This window comes from Pleuronectes platessa, chromosome 22 (genome assembly GCF_947347685.1).
Source record: "Pleuronectes platessa chromosome 22, fPlePla1.1, whole genome shotgun sequence".
In the NCBI taxonomy this organism is placed as follows: Eukaryota; Metazoa; Chordata; class Actinopteri; order Pleuronectiformes; family Pleuronectidae; genus Pleuronectes; species Pleuronectes platessa.
Window position 1 is genome coordinate 7,441,614 of NC_070647.1, and position 27,260 is coordinate 7,468,873.

At 41.8% G+C, this 27,260-nt stretch overlaps 1 protein-coding gene across 1 annotated transcript in view; it reads left to right on the top strand.

Moving 5' to 3' along the window:
- Positions 1–26,948, top strand: part of LOC128428658 (chemokine-like protein TAFA-2) — a 53,360-nt gene extending 26,412 nt beyond the window's left edge. Inside the window, exons 2-6 of the mRNA XM_053414881.1 lie at positions 5,832–5,935; positions 15,573–15,728; positions 20,044–20,168; positions 20,784–20,840; positions 25,722–26,948. Coding sequence (XP_053270856.1) covers positions 5,833–5,935; positions 15,573–15,728; positions 20,044–20,168; positions 20,784–20,813 — 414 coding nt within the window. The 5' untranslated portion in view covers position 5,832 and the 3' untranslated portion in view covers positions 20,814–20,840; positions 25,722–26,948. The remainder of the gene's footprint in view (positions 1–5,831; positions 5,936–15,572; positions 15,729–20,043; positions 20,169–20,783; positions 20,841–25,721) is intronic.
- Positions 26,949–27,260: the final 312 nt, after the last annotated feature.

Here is a 27,260-nt window from a genome sequence, read left to right on the forward strand (position 1 = left end):
GTCAATTTAGTCAATGGCGGAACTACTAATCAGTTGGAAAATAATTATTCGCCTGAAACACGTTTAACTTCATATTTCTTTGCTTTTAAGTTGAAATTCATGTTACCATAGTGAATTAAGCTATAAGGAGACCTACAGTGTATACTTTGAGTATAAAGGGACATGGCACATCAGTTTCTATATGCTTAAACAGCACAGTCTTTTCATTAGAAGGGCTTCATAGTGTACTTTACATTTTAAGTGTGGAACTGGGACAAGCAGACAGTCTCTATTGACATACTGGGTGACATGCTAATGAGCTGTTAAGAGGACAGAAACCGTAATATGGCCGCCAGGAGCAGAGGAAGGGAACCTAGCCCGCCACTTTGTTGTTGTTCAGTCTCAGTACAGGAGAATAAAAAATGATTGGTCAAAGTGACGAACTCGGGCGTCGTTCACTGGGTCTCCAGACGGACGTATAGCAAATGTTATTATTTTTCCATCAACAGCAATAAAGTGATAGTAGACGCGGCCACGCAGCGCTGCTCTTCAACCTGTCACAACTTTATCATTCATGGTATTTTCTTTCCAGCAGTTAAAAATAAATGAAACTGCGGAAAAACTATTTATCTTGCATCGAAAAGACAAATAGTCAAATTGGATGAATGCATCAAAGCAAATCATAGAAGGAAATCCGATCCGCCTTGTTCATAATTCACGTTACATTATTGTACGGGTATGAGGCTGAGGGCATGTTCGCAGCCTGCTAATGTCACTGCTCCTTCTGATTTGATAGAGGTGGGAATTTGCTGTGGAAGCTACAATAGGATGGTTTTATTTTGTGCACAGTGAAAATCTTTCCGAGGCGACAGCTCCTCAGTTAAGCCGTTTTCAGACACGACCTGCGGGGGAAAGCCGGAGAATTGGCTACGGAGTTTACCCAGAGTTTGCCTTTCACACATTCACAACACAGAGGGAGGTTCTCTGCACTGACTCGTTCACAACAGCAACAAATCCTCATCATTCATATTATAACGCCACCCGCATTTTTCAGGCGAGAGGTGGAGCAGCCGGGTGCAGCAGACTGAGGCAGGAAGTGACAGATTAACTCCGCTGCAGACATTGGTGTCAGCTCGTATCACTACAACCTCTCTACACATCTTGGTCGTTGTCTTTTACGTGTATTACGCCGCTTTTTCACAGGGAGATATTTTTTTTCTTAGTTTTTTGCATCTGTCAACACCTGCTGTGTTTTTACTAGGAGGACATTTGCGTTCACACATGCACCACCTCCTCCTCCGGAGAAGATACAGAGGAAATGCGTAGGAGGTGCATGACTGAAAGCAGCTTCACCATGTCCTCTCACCAAGGTCAATCCTCAAGTGGAGTCTTTTTACAACGGGGCTCACTGGTCCGCCAACGTTCAATCTGTTTCACGGAGAGGCGATCGGAGTCTGGGTCGGAGACGGGGATTTCTCGCTTCATTCAGTTTTAAACAAATTCACTTTGTACTCTTGAAAGGAAATCCGATGATCTACACCGCAGGCTTATACACCCCACAACAGAGCCAACTCATAACAAAGGGATGAAAAGTCTAATCTCTGGATAAATTGTAGCAGACGAATCCAGGCGAACTACTGAGGTGGCACCTGTGGAAAGAATATGTATTATTCCTTAATAAAGAGGCGTTCATTTGCATATGAAAGTACGACGCATGACAAACTGAAGACAGGAAGAAATTCTGTCTCTGCTGGCAGGAGGAGAAACACAGCACTCTAAGAAAATCTAAGGATGATTGCACATATCAATTAAATTTCAGTTTATAATGATTGTCCCCCCCCCCATCCTCCTAACTTCAATGTGCATTCATCTTTCACACTTATCAATAATCTGCAAAACATTTGTTTTCCACATCAGAGCCTGTGACAAAAGGCATCCATATGAAGTACTGTCAGATTGAAGTGCACAATTCAAACTTTGACCCGTTATTGGCAGTTTGTAAGCCACTGACTTCGTTTACTCTCGAAAACCATCTGGGACTTTGCTCCACTAGAAAATGTGTGACACTTATTCAGTACTAATTAAAGTAATTATTAGGAAGTTTATTTTAAGTAGGGTTATCATCATCATCATTAGGGTCATCATCATACTTAAAGGAGTAATTCAGCATTTTCAAATATATGCTTTATAGCTTTATTTTTTAAAGCAAGATGAGAGGAGAGGAGATTCACAAATGACACAGCAGCACAAGGGGAACAATTTAGTAAAATCATTTTAAGAATTATTAAAAAAAGGAATACAAATAATGCTTATTCTTTTCTAAAATGTACAATAAATATATAAGGATCTAGGCTGCGTTATTGCCTATAGTCCCAATGTGCATCAGTTCTTTCCTGAAATGTACGTACTGTGTTTGACCGTGGGAGCTGTGGCCCTGTGCAGTCTAATGGCTCACTGTACTGAGGAGTCCCCCCCCCCCCCCCCCCCCGCTTTGAGGCATGTGGCTCGATGAGTCGGTGGCTGGAGGTTGATGTTGATGCATCTGACTTGATTATATTTATGCATTTACTTATCAATTGATTCAATTCATTAAAGTTTCTTTTTTTGTCACAACACTGACACCCAATAAAGTAATTATGCCAATTTTTGTAAACAGATAATTACCTAATTACACATCCAGCAGATATGCAGCATCATTAGCATTCATTGGCTGTGGTGTTTCTCCAACAACTCATTCCCCTTGGAGCTTTGCGTTGGGCAGCGGGGGGGGGGGGAGTATCTGGCTCCTCAGCTGCTGGGGGCTGGTACATCAGCCAGGTGATGTCTTAGTCGGCCGGGCAGGTAGTGAACAGAAGGTCTATCAGGCCTTTTACAATGGAAACAGCTTCCTGCTTCTGTTTGGCAATGACATTTTTAGGAAAGCTGGGAAACCGAACCGAACCACAGTGGGATGTAAATTCACCTTCACCGTAGAGCACACCCAATCAATGCAGTTTTAAATTAGGATGGAGAAGGTTATATTTTCTAATGCAGTTGCTGTAGAGTCAGACTTAATCTTACACTTTTGGAAGGTGCATAAGTAAAGGTTGAAGCTTCTTCTACAGCAGGAAAGAGCTGCCACACTGTGTTAAAGCAGCAGATGGAAAAACCTGTGTGAACTGGATACAGGCTGGATCCCCTTGATGTGTTATCTCAGCAATAACAGAGGTAAAGAGGTAAAGAGGTGGATTTAGACGACTCGAGTCAAGCAGCAGTATTTTCGTCGAAGTTGCTTAGAGTCAAGGTCAGGATCTAAAATGGCCTCAAACTCTAACAAATCTGCAGCGACTCGCTCTGCAGAGCGGCCCCGGTGCACCGATGACAACCGAGCACATTCAGGGACAATGAGGTGTCATTTATAGAATTGCACTCTTATAGAGCGCACAACAAATGATGCTGTGGAGCTTTGCCCTGCGCTGTCACCGATGACCCTTTTCTCACACACACACCTCATCGCCCTAAATTGCACAGTTACATCGACTGGCCACCATTTCAGTCCAGGGTCCCATTCGTGAGGTAACCAGTGGCAATAAATCTGTCACCATGAAGGTGAGCGTTAGCACCGGCCGCTCTAAGGAGAGCACCTGGGTGGGCACTTTGAGGTCCATTTCAGCAAATACATAAACCTCACCATTACGTTCCTATCACACTCACGATTTGAGTGAATCTCCTTCCATGTGTCCACAGCTACATTCAACTTTCTGCTAAGTGTCATGAGGCTAACTGTCTTGGCCTCTGTGAAGGGTGACATCATTCTGGGGACGGGAACATCCACAGGAAGACTAGGAAAAAAGCAATTTCCATTTAGGTGTTTGGTGTGTTTTCTTTTCCTCTGGTGGAAGAGTGGTTAGATGAGCTGGTGTTCAGATATTTTCATTATGCCCAGCCAGCATCGGAAATTTGGAATCATTAATATCATTACTCATAAAAAAAATGATATGGACTGTGGTGGCTTGTAATTTTGTAATTTGTCCTGCCACAGTTTCCTAAATATTGTTTACACTTGCACCACAACCATTGTAATTATAGTCATACAGGGTTTTGTCTATGACATTTTACAATACATCTGAGGAATCTTTTCCCAATAGCTTCATCTTATTCCTTTGTCTTTATGCCTTTTCATTCCCTGCAAAGCGTTACCCACCTGCTAGGTTGCTAAATTGTTAGCCCTCATAGTTTGAACACCAAGGAGTTCTAGGATCAGTCCAATGGTAAAACTAGCTATAGGCAAAATTAACTAAAATACAGTACGATGCTGAGTGATATATTATTTATTATAATGTACTACTATTATTTAGGATATTGATTCATTGTAAATAAAAATATGTGTGGGTGTATAATTAATATTATAAGGCTGTATGTGATGAAGAGCTAATTTGAACTTCTTGTTGGGGAGATTAGGTTAAGTTATGCAAACATTTAGAGAAACCATATATTTTTTGCTGTAATTTACTAATTTAGTAGTATCAGTAGTAGTATTAGTATTAGTATGTAACTCCTGCATTCAAATACAAGTAGTACAGTAGAAAGTATATTTCTCTATGAATTACTATGTATTGAAGTGTAAAACATCAATAGTTCAAGTACCATCAAATTGGACTGAAGTGCTGTGTTAGTGTAAAAGTGATGAGAGGTAGTGTCAGTGATTGATCTCAGAACATCACATCAGTCCAATCCCAGTTTTCTGTCTAAATGTAAAAGCTGTTTCATGGCAAACTGAAGGAGGCAGCATCCAGAGAGTATCTCACTGAATGTCAAGCTTTTCTTTAAGAGGACCAACAATGAATTAATCAATAAATATTAAGTCAAGGCTCAAGAAACACGGGCATTTAAAACCCTCACAAGTGATGTCATGCTGGAGAGACCCAAGCCAGAGTCTGCTCCCCGCCTGCATGTCATGATGACAAAACACCTCATTTATAATTGGATAGAGGGCAGTCTGATACACTGATTCAAATTCCTCTGAGACACTGGCAGGTATATATAAAAAAAAAAGATCCCCACAAAAAGGTCATGTTCGCTCTGCCAAAATAAACTTAATTACACAAATAATCTGAGAACCCCAACGAGGTTTGGCCAATCTATATGTCAATGAGGCAGGCAGATAAGAAGCGGGAGGCGGTAAATAAGGCGTAAACGCAGCTTGTAACATTGTACCCTCGCGCCATACGATACCGCGCTTCTTCCAGTAATTACCGTGCCGCTGCTGCATCCCCGATTGAAATGTGATCTTTGTCTGTCAATGATAACACACTGGGCCAGATGGTTTATGCAGTGTGGCCTCGGCTCCACCGCACTTCATTAGGAAGAGGGAGTGCAGAGGCGAAGTTGCTGCGGATGGACGGATTAGCCGCCTTGGCCTGCTCGCTCCCTCCCGCTCCTCTGTGGAGCCTAGAGGGGCTTAGGGAAGCCTGTCGGGGCAGCAGAGGGTCTTCACCTCCTGTTCATGCTCCCGCTGCAAGAAGCTCCCGTTGGAGGAGCGAGCGGGAAGTAGGAGAGGATTCGGAGACAGTGAGCCGGGGCATATTCACACCACAGCTGTAGTTTGTGTTGAAAGGAGGATAACAGTCTGTATCTCTGTGTGATGAGAGCAAATATGCATCTCGACACTCTAAGCTATCGTGAAGTTTAACCGTGAGCTCGTGGAACAGCGACCTCTTCCTGTTCTGTGCCATGAAGCCTTCAACTCTGAGGCCCATGCTGAGAAGTACGTGCAGACTGGCAGAGAGGCTTGGCTTCAAATGTAAATAAACCGTCTAATGCTGCTCAAACTACGGCCGGCTTCATGGTAACCCTCCTCTTTGTTTTCGCAGGATGAGTGAGCGATACACGCACATCGGAAGTAAAGTGGCTCTACTCGTGATGGTGCTCGTGGTCAGTGTCTGGGAGATGACCGTACCAGCGGAAGGAGCTGCAGGTGAGAACCTCAGAAAAACTAAAAAAGCATCTGGTTATGCCTTTCTGGCTTCATGAAACTGGTTTCTCAGCTGCTGCAATAAGAACTGCTGCTGGTTATCAGGTGCAACCGTCTCTACAAACCAGCTCCTTAATGGAACAAATGAATCCTCCAGTGAGACGACAGCACACAGGGTTAAAGCTGTCACCTCCCGTTTCTGTCTCCGAGCGAGTCGACGACGGCCGAGTCACAACCTGAAGATGTTCACGAGGCTCCGCAGCTGTTTCCCTACCTTGTTACATCCGGAGCATTATTAACAAACAGCCGCACAGAATATGTCGGTTCTGTTATCTTCTTAATACTCACTTGTAGCGTGTGCGGCTCGGTTCATGTCATGTTCTGTTCCGTCTCATTGGTTGTGACAATCACAGCAGTTCTGACTTAATCAACACTATAGAAAGTGTGCAACTCTTCAGATGTGCAGGTAAACAAGATACAATTTATAAATAATCATGCTGTATTCTATATTTAAACCAATAAATTCCATGGAAATTAATTGGTCTTAACAAGTTATGCCTGGGTAGCCAAAGCCTGCCTGGGTGAGATGCTCCTTTATTCACACACACTCGCATCCTCACACGCACTGAGGGTGTGAGTGTGTTTTCCTTTCTATTGGGAAAACACATTTCTTTAAACAATGTTTTTTAAAAGGCTACTCCAGCTGTTTAATATCGCGCTTACAATTTATAATGCTGAGGGACTCATAAGAGATGGATAAAAACTCTAATTATCATCCTGCAGTTGTATGCATCCGTTTCAGTCTGTCTGGGTGTTCCTGACATCCTGCACAATAATATGACGTCACTGTGACTTTTGACCCCTGAATTTAATCAATTCATCTTCGAGTCCAAGAGACAACTGGTCAAAATGTGAAAAAGAATTCCCTGAAGGCAGACTTGAGATATCCTGTTTCAGGCCAAATACATGATTGGACTTTTGTCCACCTAAGTCTAATCACTAAGTTGTGAGTCTATGTGAACATCTGTGACACATTGAGAGGATTCTCTCGAGGCATTCTTTAGATAATGCCTTCACAAGGCAAAGGTCACAGTGACCTTGACCTCCAATTTCGAATCAATTCATCCTAGTTTACAAGTGAATTCCCTCAAAGCTCCAAAAGTCTGCAGCCTACATTTCCCACAGTGCAACTTGGTTTTGCTTTGCTCCCTCTGCCTGGTAAATTCCTTCTCGTGTTATAGTCCACACACCTGCTTTATAACCACGGTTTATTATACCATTAAAAATATAGTCTCCAGAAATAACCCTGATGTCACCGGGGGTTATTTTCTTAGAGGTGTTAAACTGACTTTATGCACCGTCTGAGTCATGCTCCTTATCACTCGTAAACTGACACTGATGTGTAAAATGGGAGATCCCCTGTAGGAGGTGTATTGCAGTCGATGTATGGAAGGGAACGTTTTGATGGGCAGTGACTTAACGTAGTGAACTGCTGCTCAGGAAACACAGCAAACCAGGAGGGACCATTACAAAGTTCAGCTGTATTTCCTGTTGTTTCCACCATCTGCTCATTCAGCTCCACCCCCGATCAGGCTTGTTGGATTTGCTCCTCGTGTTCAGCCTCAACATCGTCACATTGATGCAGCATTGACCTCCTGCATCACTGTGGGGGGGGAATTCGTGACAAACAGACGGAGGAGTGCTGCCACAGTGGCTGCCACTTCTCATGTGAGGTGCTCGGGAAGGAGATTTCTCACCGTGCTGCATCACAAATAAAATGTCACAGTGGTAAATGGGGGAATAATTGGACTGAAACATCTATTTTGGAGGTATGAGTCAAACCAGTCTACCCCGGCCTCATTAAAATTGTTGTCCAATCGTCACTCGTAAACCCAGGGAGATCAATTATGGCAACTCAGCAACATTACAAGAAGAGGCCAGCCCACGTTTCATCACCGGGAGTCCCATTGACAATACACCGCCTCAGGTAATTGGTGGTGCGCAGGCAGCACTGCTCGGAAACAGGATGTCCATCTGTGAGCATGATCAACACCGCGCACCTCTCTTCTCTTTTGTCGACCAATTAGACTGGAGCGCGGTGCTTTGATGTGCGCGGCTTTGATTGGCAGCGATCCCCGCACAAGGCCCCTCATCATTTCAGCAGGAAGTGAATCAGAATAATCTTGCCTGCATCGGTTTCCTGTGCGATAGCCGGCGAAACCCCCCTATTTTCCCCGGGGTGATTTTTCTGTAGCTGTAAACCTGTTATCATTCAAGGGATGAAATGAACCCTGAACAAAAACAGAGAAACTGTTTTTCTTCCACACAAGGAGACGACAAAGAGGAAAACAAAGACCAGCAAGGAGCTTCTTGTTTTTTTAACGTGGAGACGAGTTGATTTAGTGACAGACATACAAGCTCTGACCGCTGTAAATAAGAGGTTTGTGTCAGCAAGACGACTTCACACCGTCATCTTCTCTGACAGCTAGGCATAGTCAGTTTACTTTGCGCTCTGATTTAAGAAGACAGAAGGTTTGCCATTGCTCGCTCTTGTCAGACAGCCACACTGCCACTGAAGAGTCGGTCCTGCGGTGGATGTTTGCAATACAAAATTAATGAGTGCCAGTGGTCATCCTGTTCACCTTCGTGCTCGTCCTTTATTGACCGGCAAGGAGGCAGAGTGGATAGAAGAGAGAGACAGATTCACTCCCGGGCCGACTGGGCTCACAAGCTGTGAGGACATCTGATTCAGCTTAATTAGTGTCTACCGTTGGGTTATATCCAGAATTTTTAAAGAGATGATAATAATAATAATAAGTTTATCTTTTAATATCACATTTATTTGATGCACAAAAAAAAATCCACATTTATGGGTAGATCATGTTTAAAAACCCATCTTCTGTTGTACATAATGTAATTTATAAGTTTGTATGAAAAATATAACAATATTTAAAGGTGGGCAGCCGTCGCCAACAGTGACCACTCGTCAGTGTGAATCTGGAAAGATGCAATCATTTTCAATTCTATGCTGAAACTAACCTAAACCCCCACATCGACTGCCATTGAGAGGTGTCCCCCATTACCTCCCGCCCCTCTCTCACACACACACATCCCCTCTGCCAGTGGTCTGAACGGCTCAGGACCACCTCGCTCCTCGGACGGATTAGCCCCTCTGCCTGTGCCAGCAGTTTAAACAGCCGTGGTCTTGGCCACCGGAAAAAACTCTGGAGGCGAGAAGTGCTCGACTTCCTACAAACTTTCTGTCTCAAAAGAGTGTGAGCTGCTACTGGAGTCCTTGACAACATATAACTGGTATGTCATATTTGTGTGTGTGTGTGTGTGTGTGTGTGTGTGTGTGTGTGTGCGTGTGCTTTAATTTCCAGGGAGAGCCACCACAGCCAAGATGTAGCCAAGAGTGAATATGCTCCTGTCCAGTGTTTCTTGGTTTGAGGCTCTCATCATATAATCCTTCCACCCCCAGTTTGTGTGTAGTGTTTTGAGTTTTATGTTGCAAATTACTCTAATTAAACTTTGGTGTTTTGGGCTATTAGACGTTGTGCATAATTTAGGCCCCTAGAATGCAAGGGATGCGTACAGGATTTGTTGGTAATTTGGGTAAATAAAGAAATTTGAGCTTTATTACCGTATAAAATATTAATTTAACAAGTATCAGAGCGTGACAGTGACCACCCACTCTAGAATGGATCTGGTTTCTGGAGGAAATTCCCAATTTCATTGATTATTCAGAAGTCCAAACGTTATTTGACACTCTTGTAGATTAAGCCAGGTCTGCTTTGGATGGTTAAAATATTATGGCTGCTAATCAAAATATCCATCCAGAAAATCAAGAGATTTTTACTACAAGTAAAGCTCTATGAGAATTTTAGTTTACTTAATGTTTTGTTTTCTTTCTCGAGTAAACCTTGAACCACAGAATGAGTCAGTTATGTGAAAATCTGCTTATTTATCGAAACAACTTTATATCATGAGAAAAGTACAACAGACATTGGATGCATCTCTGTGGCACTTTCATGATGTGCCACATCTCAGAACACAGTACCTTTATATTTGATGGTTGGCAGAGTGGGTGCAGAGAGTTAAAATATAGAGGCTAGAATCAGAACACATGTTGCTATGGGGGATCTTGAACCTGAGCGGAATAACACATGTGGTTGTTCCCACTGTGTATTTTTAGACATGTGGCACTCAGATAGTCCAGGTGGAGTTTCAGTTTGCAGTGCATCGCTAAAGGTGCTTCTCCTCCCTGTTGTAAATGTTACGTGTGTGACCTTGATGTCTGACTTTCAGTACATCCTGTGTTATAATATACATCAAGGATTGTTGCTTACGCAGCACCTCAGACGTTCTGCACTAAAAATGACATATGTGTTGCATAAAAACACATCTCGCCCAGGAAGGAAAACTCTGCGTTCACCCTTGAGAGAGCAGTAACCAAGAGTCGGAGCCTCTACAGGTCCCAGTGTGAAGAAGAAACAATAAATCCTCATGCTCCGTTGCACTGGGCTTGGCTCCTTGAATCTGATTGTGTTTGGAGTAAAGCAGTTCCTCATGTTTCCCTCTCCAAAGCGCCACCTACTAAATAACAGAAAGGGGACAAGCTGTTCGTCAATGTTAACACAACTGCTTGTCATTATGGAGGTTTGCACAGATCATTTCTGCGTCTGAGAGTTTTGGCTGCACACTATAATGTTTGTGAAGCAAAGCAATGATTACATTATCATTCACAACAGCCTCATGAACGATACAAATGATGCATTATGTGCAGTTTCCTCTGTCTCCAGAGACTAAACCATTAAGCCTCTCAAGCAGAGCAGTTTCAGCGCCGAGCAGACAGAAAGAGCCGATCTCTTCTCACTGAAAGCAAGTCTGGTTCAAAGGACTCGCTAAAATGAACAAGTGCGTGTTAAAAACCCAAATACAGTCTGGTGACCGGCTCAGTGTTGGCAGTTTATGTTGGAGTTGGGTCAAAGGAGCAGGTCAGAACTTAATCCCAAGCAGCTTCGAGGGTTTAACACATCTCTTAAAAGGTTATATATGATGGAGCCATCAATTCTATTGGAAAGTCAAAGATCCATTTGAATGTGGGGGAAAGTGTAATGATCCATTTAAATGTGAATATATATTCTAGAAACACATCGGACCGTCTGAAGTGGTTTGTCTCCTGAGCCAGCAGAGGGCGATTACCATCAGCTTGACCTTTTGATTGCCCTCTTGACCTGGCAGGAGTCAGTCATGTTGCATTGCTTTGCTATGAAAATGGAGGACGCTGGCAGTGAAAGTCATTTGAGAGTCATTTGAGAGAATACAGCTTTTAGGCACAATGCATTGGCTTCACCTTCCAGTGTCTACGTCCATTTTATACACAGTCAGTGTTCAGCCCTCATGAGTGTATTCTGATTTTCTGGTATGGGGGGGGGGGGGGGTTGTTCTGCTTTGAGTCACTCGCAGCTGCAGTACTGGACTCTGTATAACCCACACCGTGTTCCTGGTGGTAATTGCTGCTCCAGAAAGTACTCGGGCATTTGCATAAATACTTTATTCTGAATTTTTCACACAGTTCAACACAACAAAACCCAACTGCCTCAATCACAAATTTAAGTGACCGAAGGTGTTTCTAACAGACCTTACCAGTAGCAGTAGAAAGAATGCAGATCTGAGTTTGAGGGGAAATATCCCAGCTATGAATGTGACTACATTTGGATTATGTAACACCAAGTCGTGCTTGGAAATGACAGAAACGAGCACTAAAGACGAAAGTGAAAGGTTTTTAATCAAACTTCGAGATACGATTGCCCTGGAGAGCAAGAGGAGGAGGAAGAAATGGGAGGAGGAGGAGGATAATTTATGAAAGAGGACAAGAAGTCCAAAATGTCTCCTATCCTTTGACAGAATGTTCATTTCATACCTTAAATCAGCTATCTTTAAAATGTTGTATGGTGGCACAGCATTGTGCCCTGATTTATTTATTTATATTTTCAGCGAAGTTTATATTGTTGGAAACATAACTGATGATTGACTCACTCAATGTGGGTTTTGAAAGCTCAGTCCGTCTGAAACTAACAGCACACTTTGTTGCTGAATTTATTCAAAACAGATTTATTAGACGTTTCCACTGTGACACATGTGTTGAGAGGATTCGGGGAATCAAACTGGAAACGTGTAATTACCTATTGAAAGTTCTGCAATCACATATTGCTCCTGTCTACCCCCAAGTGATCTCTGATCATTTAAACAAAGATATTAATAGTTTTTCTGCTGTTTTCATGTTGTTTGGATGTCACTCTTTACAGTTTGGCTTTAAGCTAAAGGAAAAGCAACACAACTCGTATAATGGATAACACTTCTGCAAAAAGAAAAGCATTGTCAAGAATCACACCTCCTCTATGATCATAAATGAGGTATGAGCCAAACTAAAAAGTCTAAATACATATCAAATACACTTTTCTCAAAGATGGTTCAGTCAGTGTGGGAAGTTCACCCTGACGTTTGTTCAACTGTTTATTTTTCCAGTGAGTTTGGTTTTAATCAGTTTGTGAAACCTCATGATTGACAGTGACTGATCATGATTGGCTGAGCTCATGTGTCAGGAGGACCTCGCTACCGTGACTCCATCCTCTGATCGCTACTGCAAAGACTCTGACACAAAGATGGCATCGTTTTCTATCCCAGATATATCTTCAAATAGAGTCCACTCTGTGTATCTAGCTGCATTGAATTTCCTTGAAATGCAAATTCCCCTTTTCCCTTTGACTCTTAAATTATACGCCCCCATGTACCCAGTGAAAGTTCAAGAGATATTGTCATGGGAATCCGCGCCATTGGTCTGATGGACTTTTTTAATCTTAGATAAAAGTCTCACATGTTCTCTTGTTACATGACCCTAATGTATAAATGCTTTTCTTTTTTTTTATCAATTCTGCCTTTTGTGATAGTGACAGAAAGGTTGAAAGAGAGAGAAGAGTGTGACATTCAACAAGAGAATCCCGAGCTGGAATCAAACCAGGGACGTTGCAGTTACCAGCGACATGCATCTTAACCCTATTCCACCAGGGCGCCCGAGCCTCGTGATATTTAAATCTCATGGCAATCCCGTCTTATACAACTTTGAAAGACTCTGGAGACCAGAGCCACAGCAGCAGCCTGTCGAGAGCCGAAGGGATCCTCTGTGTCCCAGCGGCAGCGCAGCATGATGAAAGCTGGACCGTGGCTTTGCAGGACACACTGATTCCTGACTGCAATGCTCTCCTCTGTATCTTGCTGGCGGGGGTGAAGCCGAGTCGGCGAGTAGAACTCCGAATCCAGTCAGAAACAACCGCAGCCTCTCAGTGTGAAGCGTGTCCTTTATAGAGACTCTGGCAGCACTCCTCTTACAAACATATGAAGCAGCTCAGCTGGCTGGCTGTTTGTCTTTCAGATCTTTTCTTGTTTTGGCTGCACTCGAGGAAGCATCCCGCTACCTTTGGGCGACTACCTGCATTATTTTTGATGTATGAAGGACGTGAATGTAAAATCACAACGGAGTTTATGTTTCCTGTCTCTGTCTTTTTGTTTTATATATAGTTTTGTCCTTTTCTACTTGCTGTTCAATCACACACTTAGGTAGCAGTTTACTAGGAACACTAAACTCAAAGTACTGCAGGCTAATAAAACAGCCCTGCAATATCTGCGCCCTTCATTAAGGTTATAATGTTGAAACCGGGGTTTATTCAGGCGATTTGGAGGCTGCACTTTGTGTTGCTGTTGAATTGTACTGCAGTATAACTGTAACTATTATTTTGTCCACCCCATTTATATTAATAACAGCTAACTGAATAACAGAACCTCCTCTCTGGTGCAATGTAATAGTCTCCATTAGTTGTAACTCTTTATTCCTAATGAAGTGTCGAGTGAGTTAGTTAGTTTGTGTATATTCTACCAGCAGCTTAATTCTAGCTCGACTGTGGTGCACCAAGCACCAGAGGGTCGGTGGTTTGATCCCCAACTTCAATCCGCATGCCGCCCATGGTTCCACTCATACTAAAATGACAGTCAGCATTAGTCTAGCATTCCACACATGCGTACCTGAGCCCACATTCTATTCCTGAAGAATGCGTCATGTCATGTTTCCAGATACACGAGAGAGAAACAAACACACAGCTAAAGCAGTTGTTGATAGACCAATATTAATTTGTCTCATAACTGATCCTAGCACAGTTAGTCTCAGCAGGTGCTTTTTCCAGCAGCAGGAAACTGTTGCTATGCACTAATATAAGGTAAACGTGTAATTAAGTGGGTTTAGCTGAGCCACTGCAGTGAGGATCAGATTCACAGTCATTTCATATTTATTGTTTACTTCAGCGGCAGAGAGCATCTCCACAGAAGGACAACTCATGAAAATGTCACATGCAATTAAAAGAGAATGGAGCAGCTCCGGCTCTAAATAATTCAGCCATCGGAGCGTGATCTGGAAACCGTCTCTTAAAACTGCAGTGCTGCACTTTCCCCTTCAAATATTGGAATTTCTTTTTCTAAAAGTGCTTCGACTCATCGCGGAAAATTTGGATCGATATCTGTTTCTAACACTGGTCTCATACTTGAGGTGTTTATATAAAAGGAAGTGATTAGGACAATAATAATGTTCTTAATTATGCTCGTAATGTCATGAGGCTGGACCAGTCCCATTGAGGTCTTAAAGGTATCATGACCCTGGTGATGTCATCATGCCAATCTAGAAGTAAATCAAATTAAAGTTCATATGTTATTTATCAGGAATACGTTACTCTCCCCAGAAAAAATCTTCGAAACCAGTTTTTATTATTTTATTATTCACTCCATTTGCAGGACCACTATTGTCTTTGTACATAGTGCTTCACAGTTCTTTTAGAAGATATTTGTTATGAATGTGATGGGATTTACAGATTTGGTTAATTAGGAGCCAGGGACCAGTCAGGAGAACGGCATGGTGGGAATTAAATGTTCCAATGTTTTTCAAGCTTGACTCATACTATTGAAGAAGTTTTAAATCACAATAAGGAAAGTTCTGAAGCAAACACTCGGATGTTTAAAGGGGCACCCCACCGATCTAACATTCACATCAGTTTATCAGTCATGTGATGCAAAACACCACTGAATGCAATTCAGTGGAAGCAACTGATCTTTTCTGTTGCATTGTGGGAAATGTAGGATTCAAAACTCATTATCTCGGCCTCTGTTTGACCATTATTTCTTTTTAAACTGTCTCTTGCGATTCCCCCAATTTAATTACTAATTTGCTGAAATACCCATTTAATTTCTTACATTATCTAAAGACAACGAAGACCAGCATTCAGCCTAAAATGAAAATGAGGTGCTTAAAAAAATGTTAGGCCACTCAAGTAAATGATACTTTAAAAAGGAATATATGCATATTAAGATGGGAATATGTGAACCCTCTGATAAAAGGAACCCTCGCTAGTCTGCTCTCCTTGGTAATTTTTTTCATATTGAGATGGATGAGAGGGATGGAGCGGAGCCGGCAATAGAGACCCAGGAGAGAAACTCTTATGGGACTCAATCTAAGGCCAGCCGAGTGGGTGTGGAGATGAAGGCAATAACTATTACACCACTGCTGATTATTCCATTTTCCCTGTCATTTCTCCAGCAGCGCACGAGGTCCGAACGGGCACCTGCGAGGTGGTGGCGCTGCACCGCTGCTGCAACAAGAACAAAATCGAGGAGCGGTCGCAAACTGTGAAGTGCTCCTGCTTTCCTGGGCAAGTGGCCGGCACCACCAGAGCCGCCCCGTCGTGTGTAGATGGTACGCTCCAGCAGCTGAATATTTCATGGGCTATCCTTCCATTTTTTTTTTTTTTTTGCTGAGACTCCTTTCCACAAATCTTGAGCACTAGTTTTGCTGAGATCATCATATAAGTATTCCAGTGCACCCTCTTAAGTCATATTTCTAAGAGATGCTGTCAGGAGACGACATAAAATGAGAGAAAGCTTTGTCATGCATTACTGCATGAAGTATTGTTTGAAGTTATATAAGTAGTTCCTCTAATTACACAAAAACAAATCCTTGTATTACTTATATTATGCACGCAAATCTTTTTTATGCAATATGAAGAAGAGACTCGAGAAAACTGATCTGAATTAATGAATTTAAATTGACTTTAAATCTCCATTGGGTGTGGGTTTTTAATTATTTTCCCAATAAATTGTTTAGTCTATAAAATGTCAGAAGGATTACAGCGTTCTCCGCTCACCAGGCTCAAAGGCTCAGCAAGGTACTGGAGGTGCAATAAAAGATTCAGGAGAAGAAAAACTTGCGCACTCCAGAGTGGTCTAGGTGTATATGCTTTCCCTGACAAGTCCAAATTTTAAAGATTTTTGTTTATCTCTGACACAAGGTGAAACATGGGTACTGTAGTTTCATTTCATGTGTGGACTACAAAGATCAGATAAATATCTAGGGAAGGTTTTCAGACGTCAAACCAATCAAAATTATATCAGTGCAGAACTCTTAAAAACTTGAGGAAGCTAATAGCTAGCTCAGGCAGTGAAATCTGTATTGTGTTTGATGTGGGTTAGGTAAAGGCTCGGTAGGAACTCGGCACCAGATCTATGCACCCAACCATCGTTGGGACAGAAATACTCAAACAGTAAAAAATAAATATAGATATTGTAATTCAATCATTGGAGCTGTCCGACTTACTGAGGACATGAACTGCATCAGTCTGACGTGTCTCTTGCCATATTTGCCTAAATGCACCCAGCGAGTGGAGTCCGGTGAATCCTGGGCCCATACAAATAGTTTTTCTTTTCTTTGCCAATGAATGAACGCGGGGCTGCTCACTGCAGACCGTTAAGTCAATGACTTTTTGAGAGGGCCTCTTAGCATACTAATGGGTCAGACTGAAGTGGCTGCTTCGCTTTGGTCTAAAAAGTGCAGGATTGTGGCTGAACTCTGGATCCAATCATGTTTGACCTTTTCCTTGACATTTTGCTATTGACATTTTCTGCAAATTAGAGCTGTGAGCCATTGGCCTCCGTTTAAAGCTCTGTGGGTGATCGCCGAGAAAAAATGATCAGCACTTAACCTTTTAATTATTCTTTCTTCTCCAGCCAGGGATTTACCTTTGGCTCAACTTTGTGTGAGACAACCTCCTCCTTTACATGGAGATAAATGAGCCTCCAGACATCTGAGGAAATTTGAATAGATTTGAATGCGTAATTCAAAAAGAAGGAGCCGGAAAATACCTGCACATTTCACTGACAGTGAAACATACAGTGACTTCCTGAGATAAATGCACATTCGCATTGGGGCAGATCAGCCTCAAAAACACTGGCATAAATACAAAGGAAACTTCAAGGGCTTTAAACTGAGTTGTTATGCTCTCAGATCAAGTGAAGTGAAACTGCAGATTACATCACATAACTACTTCATCATGAGAGGAGAAACTGCTGTGTGTCAGCAAAGCCTTGGTTTTCCTGGAGATAGAGAGCCGTGCTTTCCACCCTCCCAGAATCACTAACTGGGAACAAATAGACATGTCCCACTTTGCTCCTGCGCTCAATATCAGATCAGCATTAAATCCATCCACTGGACTGGAGAAGCAGCAGGTTACGGGTTAAGTCCAGTGGATGGACTGATGCCTGCAGTGTGCACTCAACAGAAGAGGATGACCTATAGGCAGCAGCACCACACAGATAAAAATGCTTGATTACTCCAATAGTAAACAACCTGCATCAATAGTGTTTCAATGCGTTTATATTCAAAATGCACTGCAAGTACTTTAAGAAAAGTACCCAGCTCCTCCCTGGATTGAGCTGGGTCTATATTAATATTTAGAGATTAAGCTCAAAACAAATGTGGACTTAGATTCATTCATTCGTTTATTTTAACTCCAACAATAAAGCCAAGTACAGAAAATAAACAAATCTTTCCTAGACAGTGAAAACACAGTAAGAATTTGCCAAAAGACAAGTGCTAAGATTTAAGAGGCTTGGGAATAAATAGAGTAATTACAATTTAAAGTAAATTTATCAAATAGATAAGTGTTTCAGTAAATATAAGTTGCATTGCTCCACTGATGCGTAGGGCTGGAGGATTTTCACTGGTCAAAATCTAAAAACATGCAACTTTTGGCCCATAAATCATCAGATGTATTTTAAACTTTCAACTTACTATTGACCACCGTTGATGAGTAACCTGGTTTGGTAAATTGTGTAAGCGCTTCATAAACAGCTAAATTACAAGTGACAATCTGCCGTAGGTTTTCGGCGAGCTAATGTCACACTTGTTCCACAACAACATGCTTTGGCCACGTTCCAAAGACTGGGATCTTCAATACTGGCACACGGATGTAATTAAAGCATTCCAGTGTTTCATCAGAGGATAAATGTCGTGATTTTCCTGAACATAAAAATCTGATTATAGCTCAGCTCCTCGTGTTCTAACAGCATTAGAGCTGAATTACAAGTCATTTACTGCACAAACACGCAAAACACATGCCTGATCATCAAGGTCAAAGCAGAGATTTACACCCATAATAAATTTAATTTAATTTAAAGTATCAATTGAGTTTTTTGGGGCTCCCAGATATTTTCAGACTTCACGTTTTAGAAGCATCATTAACTGTTAAGTGAAATGTGTCCCATGCACTTTATGTATGTTTGGTCATCGATAGGCCCATTTCATTTCACTGGGAACCTTTGTGGCTTCTTAATAGCCGCTGTTCCACAACCACCATCTGCTTGCAGTTGACCTGATGCAGTTTTTAACGCCGCGCTGCCGCTATAACCGTAGCTGTGTGATACAAATTGATTCCCTTGTATCATAAAGTATCCATTCTGTGCAATTTACCCTGGCCAAGCTCCGGTGGTATATGTGGATTATAATAACCGTTCTCTTCATTAGGAAGAGCACTAACGGTGGTGGAGGGTGTGTGGAGTGTAGATAATGACCTCTGTAATATCCCATATTTAAATGATGTCTTGCACAATGGAGTAGCAGAAGCTTAATGCTCTCTTTTATGGCGGCGACAGAGGGGGGGGGTTCACACATGATGAGTCATGTACAGTGGGCTACAACATGTACTGTATCTACCCAACAAGCTGTGGTTCAGTCTTAAACACATGGATGTGTGCGACAAGGCTCGAAGATCGTGAGATTGTGACACACAAGCTCACCACATCACGGAGGTGTGCTTGAAACAAAACATACACTATGTCCTAAATTAAGGTTCAGAGTACAGCAGGAAGCTGAGACAGGTTTGGAACATTATATTGATTGTTTTTTAAATAAAAAGATAATTATGTGTCAAATCCTCCAACTTTTACTTCACATAGTCCCAAATCTGGATATTTCATACTGATTGGGAAACATGACAAACCCACGGAACTTAAATCTAATGCGCCTCGGATCCAAAAGTTCTAATATCGCTTTAAAGCTCTTTTCGGCCTATTAATCTTAATTATGTTTTCCTCAATATAAAAATAAACAGCATTTACTGATTAAATCTGCTTAGATGAATTGCAAACAAAAGTGGCATCACATCATTAACGCTGCCTAACTACATCAACAATGTTGTTGGACAGCAGACAGTGATCAGTGCAGGGTCAGACACATGTAAAGTACTCATGCACTACCTTGTCGATTGGCTCCCAGCCTACGGGATGGCGACTAACAGACAGACAACATGTGTGCCATCATGATATTTAAGTAAAATGTTCATTCAATATATTGCAAGTGGCCTGTAGACCCGTACCTCCAAGCTAGAGATGTCCTATGTTATTATGAGGAGCGTTAAAAGATGTTTTGGTTCATTATGAAACTGTGGTGGAACAAATTAGAATATGGCGGGTCGCCACAGTGGAGAAAGTAATAGGGAAACACTGTGGCTTTGTTAGCAGAGATGCAGTGTTAGAGATAAATTGGGGTGTAGGATCAGGTCTTTGAACATGACTTTGAATAACAACAATGATTCGTTTTTTATTTCACATTTTCTTTTAGTTTTTATTTGTTGACATCTATTGGAATACGTTTCATTATTTCATGAAGTGAACACTGGCCTGATGGCCTAAAGACAACTTGAAAAGATACATTTCTAACCCCAGCGTGTGTCTGCTAGCCTCGATAGTGGAGCAGAAGTGGTGGTGCCAGATGCACCCGTGCCTCGACGGGGAGGAATGCAAAGTCCTTCCTGATCTGAAGGGCTGGAGCTGTGCTACAGGGAACAAGATCAAAACCACTAAGGTAAGTTTAAGAGACAAACCTGTCACTTTCATTGTACTATATTCAAACCTGTTGAATCTGACCTTAAACACAACTCTTCAAAGTCAAGAGGCCTCGTCTTCTGTTACCGTCGTCTGCTTTGCTTTTAACTAAAAACAGCTAATGTTCTCAGGCGCTGCTTGGACCCCCCAGGGGCTTGTAATCAATGGGCTGCCATGTCTGCTTCGCACTCTCAGGCCCCTTCGAGCACCCAAACTGGCCAATTACTCACTCCAATTACGTGCTTTTAACATTGTAACACGATGCACATATCCTTCACTCTGTTATGACGACCCGTGGACTTCAGTTCTGCCTCTCTCCACGTACTTAATTATTTAAGCTGCCCGCACCACACCTGCCTGGAGCCGGGAGCCTGGAGCCTGGGGCTATTGATTCAGAGACTTGTCGGGACCTCAAAATGATTTATATATAATTCTTTCTTTTAGCAGACGAAGCCTCTTAGACAATCCTGAATGTCGGAAACATCTGGAAATAGATTTAGGTAATTATCATGTCTTAATAAGACCTGAAATCATAAAAGCTAAATATATCTTTTTGTGTTTTTTGTTGTCTCTTGTGAAATGGATGACTGGAAAGATTTCTGCGGACAAAGAGCAGCTCTGGTAACAACAGATGCTTCACGGAAGAGTCCAGGTAAAGATCTGTTTAACTGTTTTATTGCACAGATGTATTGTGAACCTAACGTCAAATTGAAAAACATTCCAAACCGGGATCATTATTAGGTCTCATGATTTCTTAATTGTGAAAATAGAATATTATCTCATTTTCACTGAAAAAGACGTGTCAAATGGTTTTATTAACCACATTTCCCAGTAGTGTAACTCCACCTGAGAGAGAGGTAAGTGTGAGTCGAGGTGTATGATCCAAAGAGACAACAACAACAACCTGTTCAAAGCATCAGCATTACCCAGAGGATTCCTCTCGCGTACCTTTGAACTCAGCCAGAGAAACAAGTTCCCTGAGTTTCCAGTCTTTCTGCAGGCTGCCTGAAGCAGTGACCCCCCCCCCCCGGTCACGCTTTCTTCTTCAGCTCTTTTGGGAAAACAGCACAACATAAACCTGGAACCCCCAGCTATACTGACCTCCATCGCTCTGTATCAAAAATGCATTCAAACGGACTGAAAGCACCTTGAGAATTCAAAGAGTAAACAATGCAGGCCACTACAAAGCCCGGGACACCGCGGGGAATAGAGTTTTTCACTTTGGAGCAAATCTCCCAGTGATGAACAGTGTGTGCCATGCAAGCTGAGCTTCGGCGTTAACTTTTGTACACGCGCGGCACCTGAATGGCGGCGAGAGGTAACATTTAAAACTGTGTCTTTTTGGATTTGTAAACATAAATCCTGGAAGGTGACCAAAATAGACTGCACACGGTGCTGGAGTGCGTGTTGCTTTATATCAGAGGGATGAGACTGAATACAGATCTAATGTTAGTAAGTGCACCGCTGTTTACCACATGTTGTTTGAACTTCTCTATTCAGTCCCCGCTCATCCTGCAGACTCACGGCGCAGTTTGAGCAGGAGGAAGTCGAAAGTGTCTCTTAGTTTGAAGGAGAAAAACAATTCTCACCAAAGTTTTTGTTCTGCACTCAGGATGATTTTTTTTACAGTGAGGTGTTTATAGCATCGTGCAGATTACTCCAATAGAAGAAGAAAAAAAATAGTGACAACCCGAGAGAAGCATTGTGCTTTCAGATCATTCATTTGTGTCTGTGTTCCAGACCCGGGGACAGAGCTGTCTCTGCCACAGTGTCTGGCCCCAACGGGACCTGCCAGATTCTGACATTTTGAAATTCGACCCTCAGTGGATTTCATGCAATCCACCAATAACAAACTGGAGCTGCAACACACAGAAATGTCTCCTTCTCACCATTGCAGATTGTTCAGATTAAATTCATCTCTGAAGAATTCATTTCAGAGGTTAGAGCTGATGTTCAGTGTTATTTTGTCAAAACTGAATCCAGAATTACATTAACTGGTCGAATCAAGTCCTCAGCATCCTGCTCAACTTGGCTCAAAGAGATCTTCAATCTTTTGTTTGCTGACAGATACAAACCATATCAATGTGAACAATTTGTAGATACATACTGAAAAATGTCATGAGCAGCAGAAAAATATTTCATGTGATTTGGAAAACAGCATCTACAAGTGAAGCTCATTTTACAGATGCTCCCAAGTCAGTCACTTGCTTTACATCTGTAAACTATCAAGATATTTATCTGTAACAAGTACAAAAGATTTAAAAGTCAGCAAACTTTTAGCATTTAAAAGCAGCCATAAGATAGCTGCTTCCTCCCACAAGGCAGAAATGCAGCCCAGATCTCCCAGATATGAGGGGATAGGAGTCCGCCCTTAGTTATTGGGGGATGGAACCGTGGTAACAAGGTCTGATACGAGTGCTCAGCCAATTGCGAGTCAGTGTTAATCGTGACGTTAAATATGATCAAATAACTAATTAAAACAAAACTTACTGAGAAAATGATCACTTGAATATACATCAGTGTGATAACAACTACTAGAAAAATGTATTTGACGTCTTTTGTTTGACCCATGTCCGATCAACTGACATGGGGCCAGGCGGAGAGAGTCTGCAGAGAGTCCGGAGGCTCTAACTTGGGCGTTAGCGTTCACACATACAAACTGTGGAGCATCTCCAGAGTTCAGTGCATATCTGAAATCAGCTTTTTAGTCTATGTTCAAGACGTTTGAACTCCTGAAACTTTCATTACAGTTACAGCTACACCATTTCTCTACAGAAGAGTCTGTGTCACTGAACCCCAAAACAAAGTTATCTCTGGTCTTTCAGATTTATGTTTCCTTTTTTAATCTATTGTCCTTGGCCAGAGATACCGGCTTGGAATTATCACATTAAAACAACACAACAGCAGAATCGATGTTGTTGCTGTCAACTACTGCTGTGAAGCTTCAGTCAGAACTGGGTAAAAATAATAACATCGCACCGAACTACTTAAAAGGATTATAAAAAGAGACAAAAGCTATGATGTGAGAACCATTTGTTATTCACTCTGCTTCTTTAGCCAACTGGTGTCATGTAGCAGAAATTCTGGCAAGTGAATCTACGAGAGAAAAACGAAGGAGTGTGTACTCTTGTTTCCACTTGGGGCGGTGAAGGTGTTCTTGTTCTGTGAATATTCAGAGCAAACAGCCAGAGTCAGCCAGCGCCTCTCAGAGCTCAGTTGGATGCAGGTTTTTGTGTAAAGTGTGGATGACAAATGAATACTGAATATTTTCTCCTACCATCCATCCGCCCTTCTCTTAATTCCTAAGCTACCGTTTAAATTATTGCGGAGCAACATCTCTTCTAAGAATTCGTCTCTAAACACTCATTGATTGAGTTTTGATTTGTGCTGATAATCCCCCATTTGCTCCAGCAGTCAGACTTAATTTGGGTGGAGGTGGGTTGGCAGTGTCCTGGCTTTCTGTTTTTGCTGATGAGAAAAACTTGCCTAGAGCAGCTTTAAAATGGCCGTTCTGTGAGAATCCCAGTCCCGGTAGTTACAACACAAAACATATTGCGGAGAAGGACACTGCAGCGTGCCAATTACACGGCTGAATTACACGTACACAAGCCCGTGCACCTGCTGTGTTAAATCTTTCAGCCAACCTTACTTCAGGCTCTAAATGGAAATGAATCCTTTGCCAGTTAAATTAGCACTTGTCAGCCACCAATTAAACCGACGCCACACCCGCTGAACATTTCCTGTCAGCATTTTTTGCATTGTTTCAGTCACTCAAATACTACTAATGACCCCCCCACAAAGTGAGACCCGGTGTATATCCATCTCTGAAGACGCAAGCGTCGTTTTCTCTTCTGACAACAACCCGCTAGGCTCATTGTTGTTTCAGCGTGGAATTATTCTCAAATTAGTGGCACATTAATCACAGTGACGGCTCGGAAAGTTAATGACTCAAAGGGGGAAATTCATTGCAGCATGTTCAGCGACCAACGAACTGAATTTATGGAAACTCTTTACCCTGTGTTTGATATGATTATGCAGGTTTTCTTGTCAAGCGGTGGCCTGATGGCTTTTGGATTGTTTTGCTTTCCGGCATAATTGAGTGCCGCGCCTCTGCTCTGCCCCGTTCACTGTCAAATGACCCATTTGCGTATTAATCTAACCAGGCTGTCGGGGCTGTCTGTTGCCCATCAAAAGTTCAGCGGCGATAATGGAGCCTTACAAGTTCGGTGCCGGCTTCCCTCAGTCCGTCACACATACATGGCCGGCTGACAGTCGGAATCGATAGCGGACGTCGTTATGAAGGTTGTTATGTTATGTTCCTCGAGAGTCTTTTCCAGAATGTACTTTTAGAGGAGCAGAGGAGCTGCCAGTCAGCCACTGAGCTTCATGACAGGCAATTTAATCTCAAGGAGAATGGAGGTCTTCAGAGTGTCTGACAGCATCGAACTTGGAGAGAGAAACCTCAGCGTGGAGCACAAACCCAGACTGCAGCCTCCTTTCTCCTAAATACAATATTATAACAAATCAATCAATATGCTGGTTCAGACCAATATAAGCCTTTTATTAGATACTGGAATCTGAAAGAATCCCACAGGTGTTTTCTAAACTATGACCTTAACAATTGACTGACTTTGATGTGTAGATTGTGTGAACAATCAGATTTATCAACTAGATTCCTATCAATTAAAAAAACCTTCACATTATTTAACCAGATCGTTGTCTTTTGAAGATCATGAATTCATTCCATGGCAAATTTTCCTTAGCTAGCATCATGTGCTAATAAACAGCCTTTCATGATACCCAGAGGATGAACCTTGAAGTATGTATACACAATAGTTTAATCTTGTCAATGGATAAAGTTACTAAATATATTATGTTCACATTACTTGTCACTTTGACACCCTTACATCTTTTTTTTAAGTGTAAGCAGGTTAGCTACTAAAGAGTTTCCTCAGAAACTGGTAGAGAACAAAAACGAAGCAAAAAGGAGATTGAATATTGGACTACCATTGGTCAGGTGACCAGAAACACAACTTCTAATGAATGCTTATGTTGGTCCCTATACGTTCAATTTGTATAAAGTCCGAAGGTGATATCAGTGCTGTGTTGAAGGATTGTTTCCACTGAGTGAGGTGGGCAAAACAAATCAAATCTTTAGTCACGTTTTTTACGCTCCAAAAGTAAACTGCAAGAATGAAACAACAAGGTCTCAATGTTGAATAATGGATCTGATTTTGTAGTTGATTCGAAAACATCTTTGACATTCAATCAATGTTGGCGGGAGACTCACACTTTGGATGTTTTTGTTGATAATGTTGAGTTGTATTTATGTAAATCTGACGATCCAAGGTACCTATCTATTTTTTTTTATTTGTGTGTTGTACCACTGAGATACATATCTGTAGAATATATCAGAAAGTGTGATTATTCAAACACAATACATCTATATTTATTAGGTACATTTTATATAAGATGGGTCGGGTTTAATGTCGAAGCTTTGATTTCCTTTTAACACGAGTCTCTTCTTTCACAGGTGAATCAACGGTTCTGGTCTCTGATGGATCATCGGAGGAGAAATGAATAATGCTGAGGACCTTCGTGTATATAGAGACTCTTTCTTCTGGACTGCAGTTAATCCTTGGAAAACTCTGAATGCTTCTTCTTGAACTCAATGGACATGAAACAGAGGAGTAGATTCCAATAAAACTACTGATCATTCAACACTTCTTTTTGGAGGACTAGCCTTAACGGACAACAGGATTTATTCTCTGACATTGTTACTGCTCGTAGTGGAATACAAAAGGTGAACTTTGCTTATGTGTTAATTTGTAGAGTACTAAGTTCTTTATAGGGGAATTTCCATCACAAGTTGACGGGGGTGAACAGCGTGTCGGTTTGTTGAAAGCAGATCTTCATACGGATTGTGATTTTGTTTCATCAGTCAGTTGTGACTTTCATATCCAACTAACTGTATTTTCAAATGAATATGAAAACATGTGGCGAGGCAGCAGATATTCAGGGTGATCTCAAACAAAAAACCACATTCATCAATGTACCACACAAGGCCAGCTGAAGTACACCAGTGCTATAAAAGAGCTGCAAATCTTAATCATCAGGAATCCTTCAAATTTTGCTTAAAGATAACCGGTCCATGATTATTTCTTGGGGAACAGGGTCTGTGTGCTGTTTATTTCTAGGACATTTCAGTCTCCAGAAATTGCTGCAGAGTGAGCGCTCTTCACCCTCACTAGCAGTTGAGTCGTTGAGCGACTCAGTAGTGTATCAGGCTTTTGTTTGATATCTAGGATCAACTTAAAGGTTATGGCACATTTATTCATTGGCGTATTTTGGATGCTTCCGCTTGAATGGATAACTTGGCTTGTTTAATGTATCATGAGAACAACACGATCACCCTGAACGTCCTGCCGAACCCTAATGAAAGATCTGGCAGTTCAGGAATTTCAGGCTTGAAGAGCGATTCCACTGACCAAATTCTCAGTTACAGCACAAACTGATCAGACCAACAAGCTGTTAACGGTCAGAAAGTTGGATCCGCTCTTGGTTCATGTTTTCTCTGAAAATGACTCTGCCATTTCCTGCCTCTTTTACCAGATTTTGTGTTTCTAAGTCACAGCTCGGGTTCGGATTCCATACTGCGGGATACGACAACGATCCCAAAACGGTTTTCAACTAGTTACTCAAGTATGATTTGCTGATCACCTTTAAGTAGGTATCGCTGAACACTTCTTTTGTCTGTGTAAGTGATGACATCAGTAATAAACTATGGTTGTGTAACCAAAACCTTGTGTCTTTCTAACATATTTTAAGTTTCCTCACAGTGAGCAGTTTTTAAGACTTGCTAGCAGTGTGACTATGGGTTTCAGGCTACGTCCATAGAACTTCATTTTCATTTGAGAAAGGCGTTTTCAAGAGGAAAGGATCTGTACATATTTCAGGATAAAGGTTGATTTATTTCAATATATTTTACTTTGTATTTATCCAATGGAAAACATTCAAAAAATCTCATCTTTAAATAAACAAATACAATTTGTATTTGTCTGAAAAGGTAGTT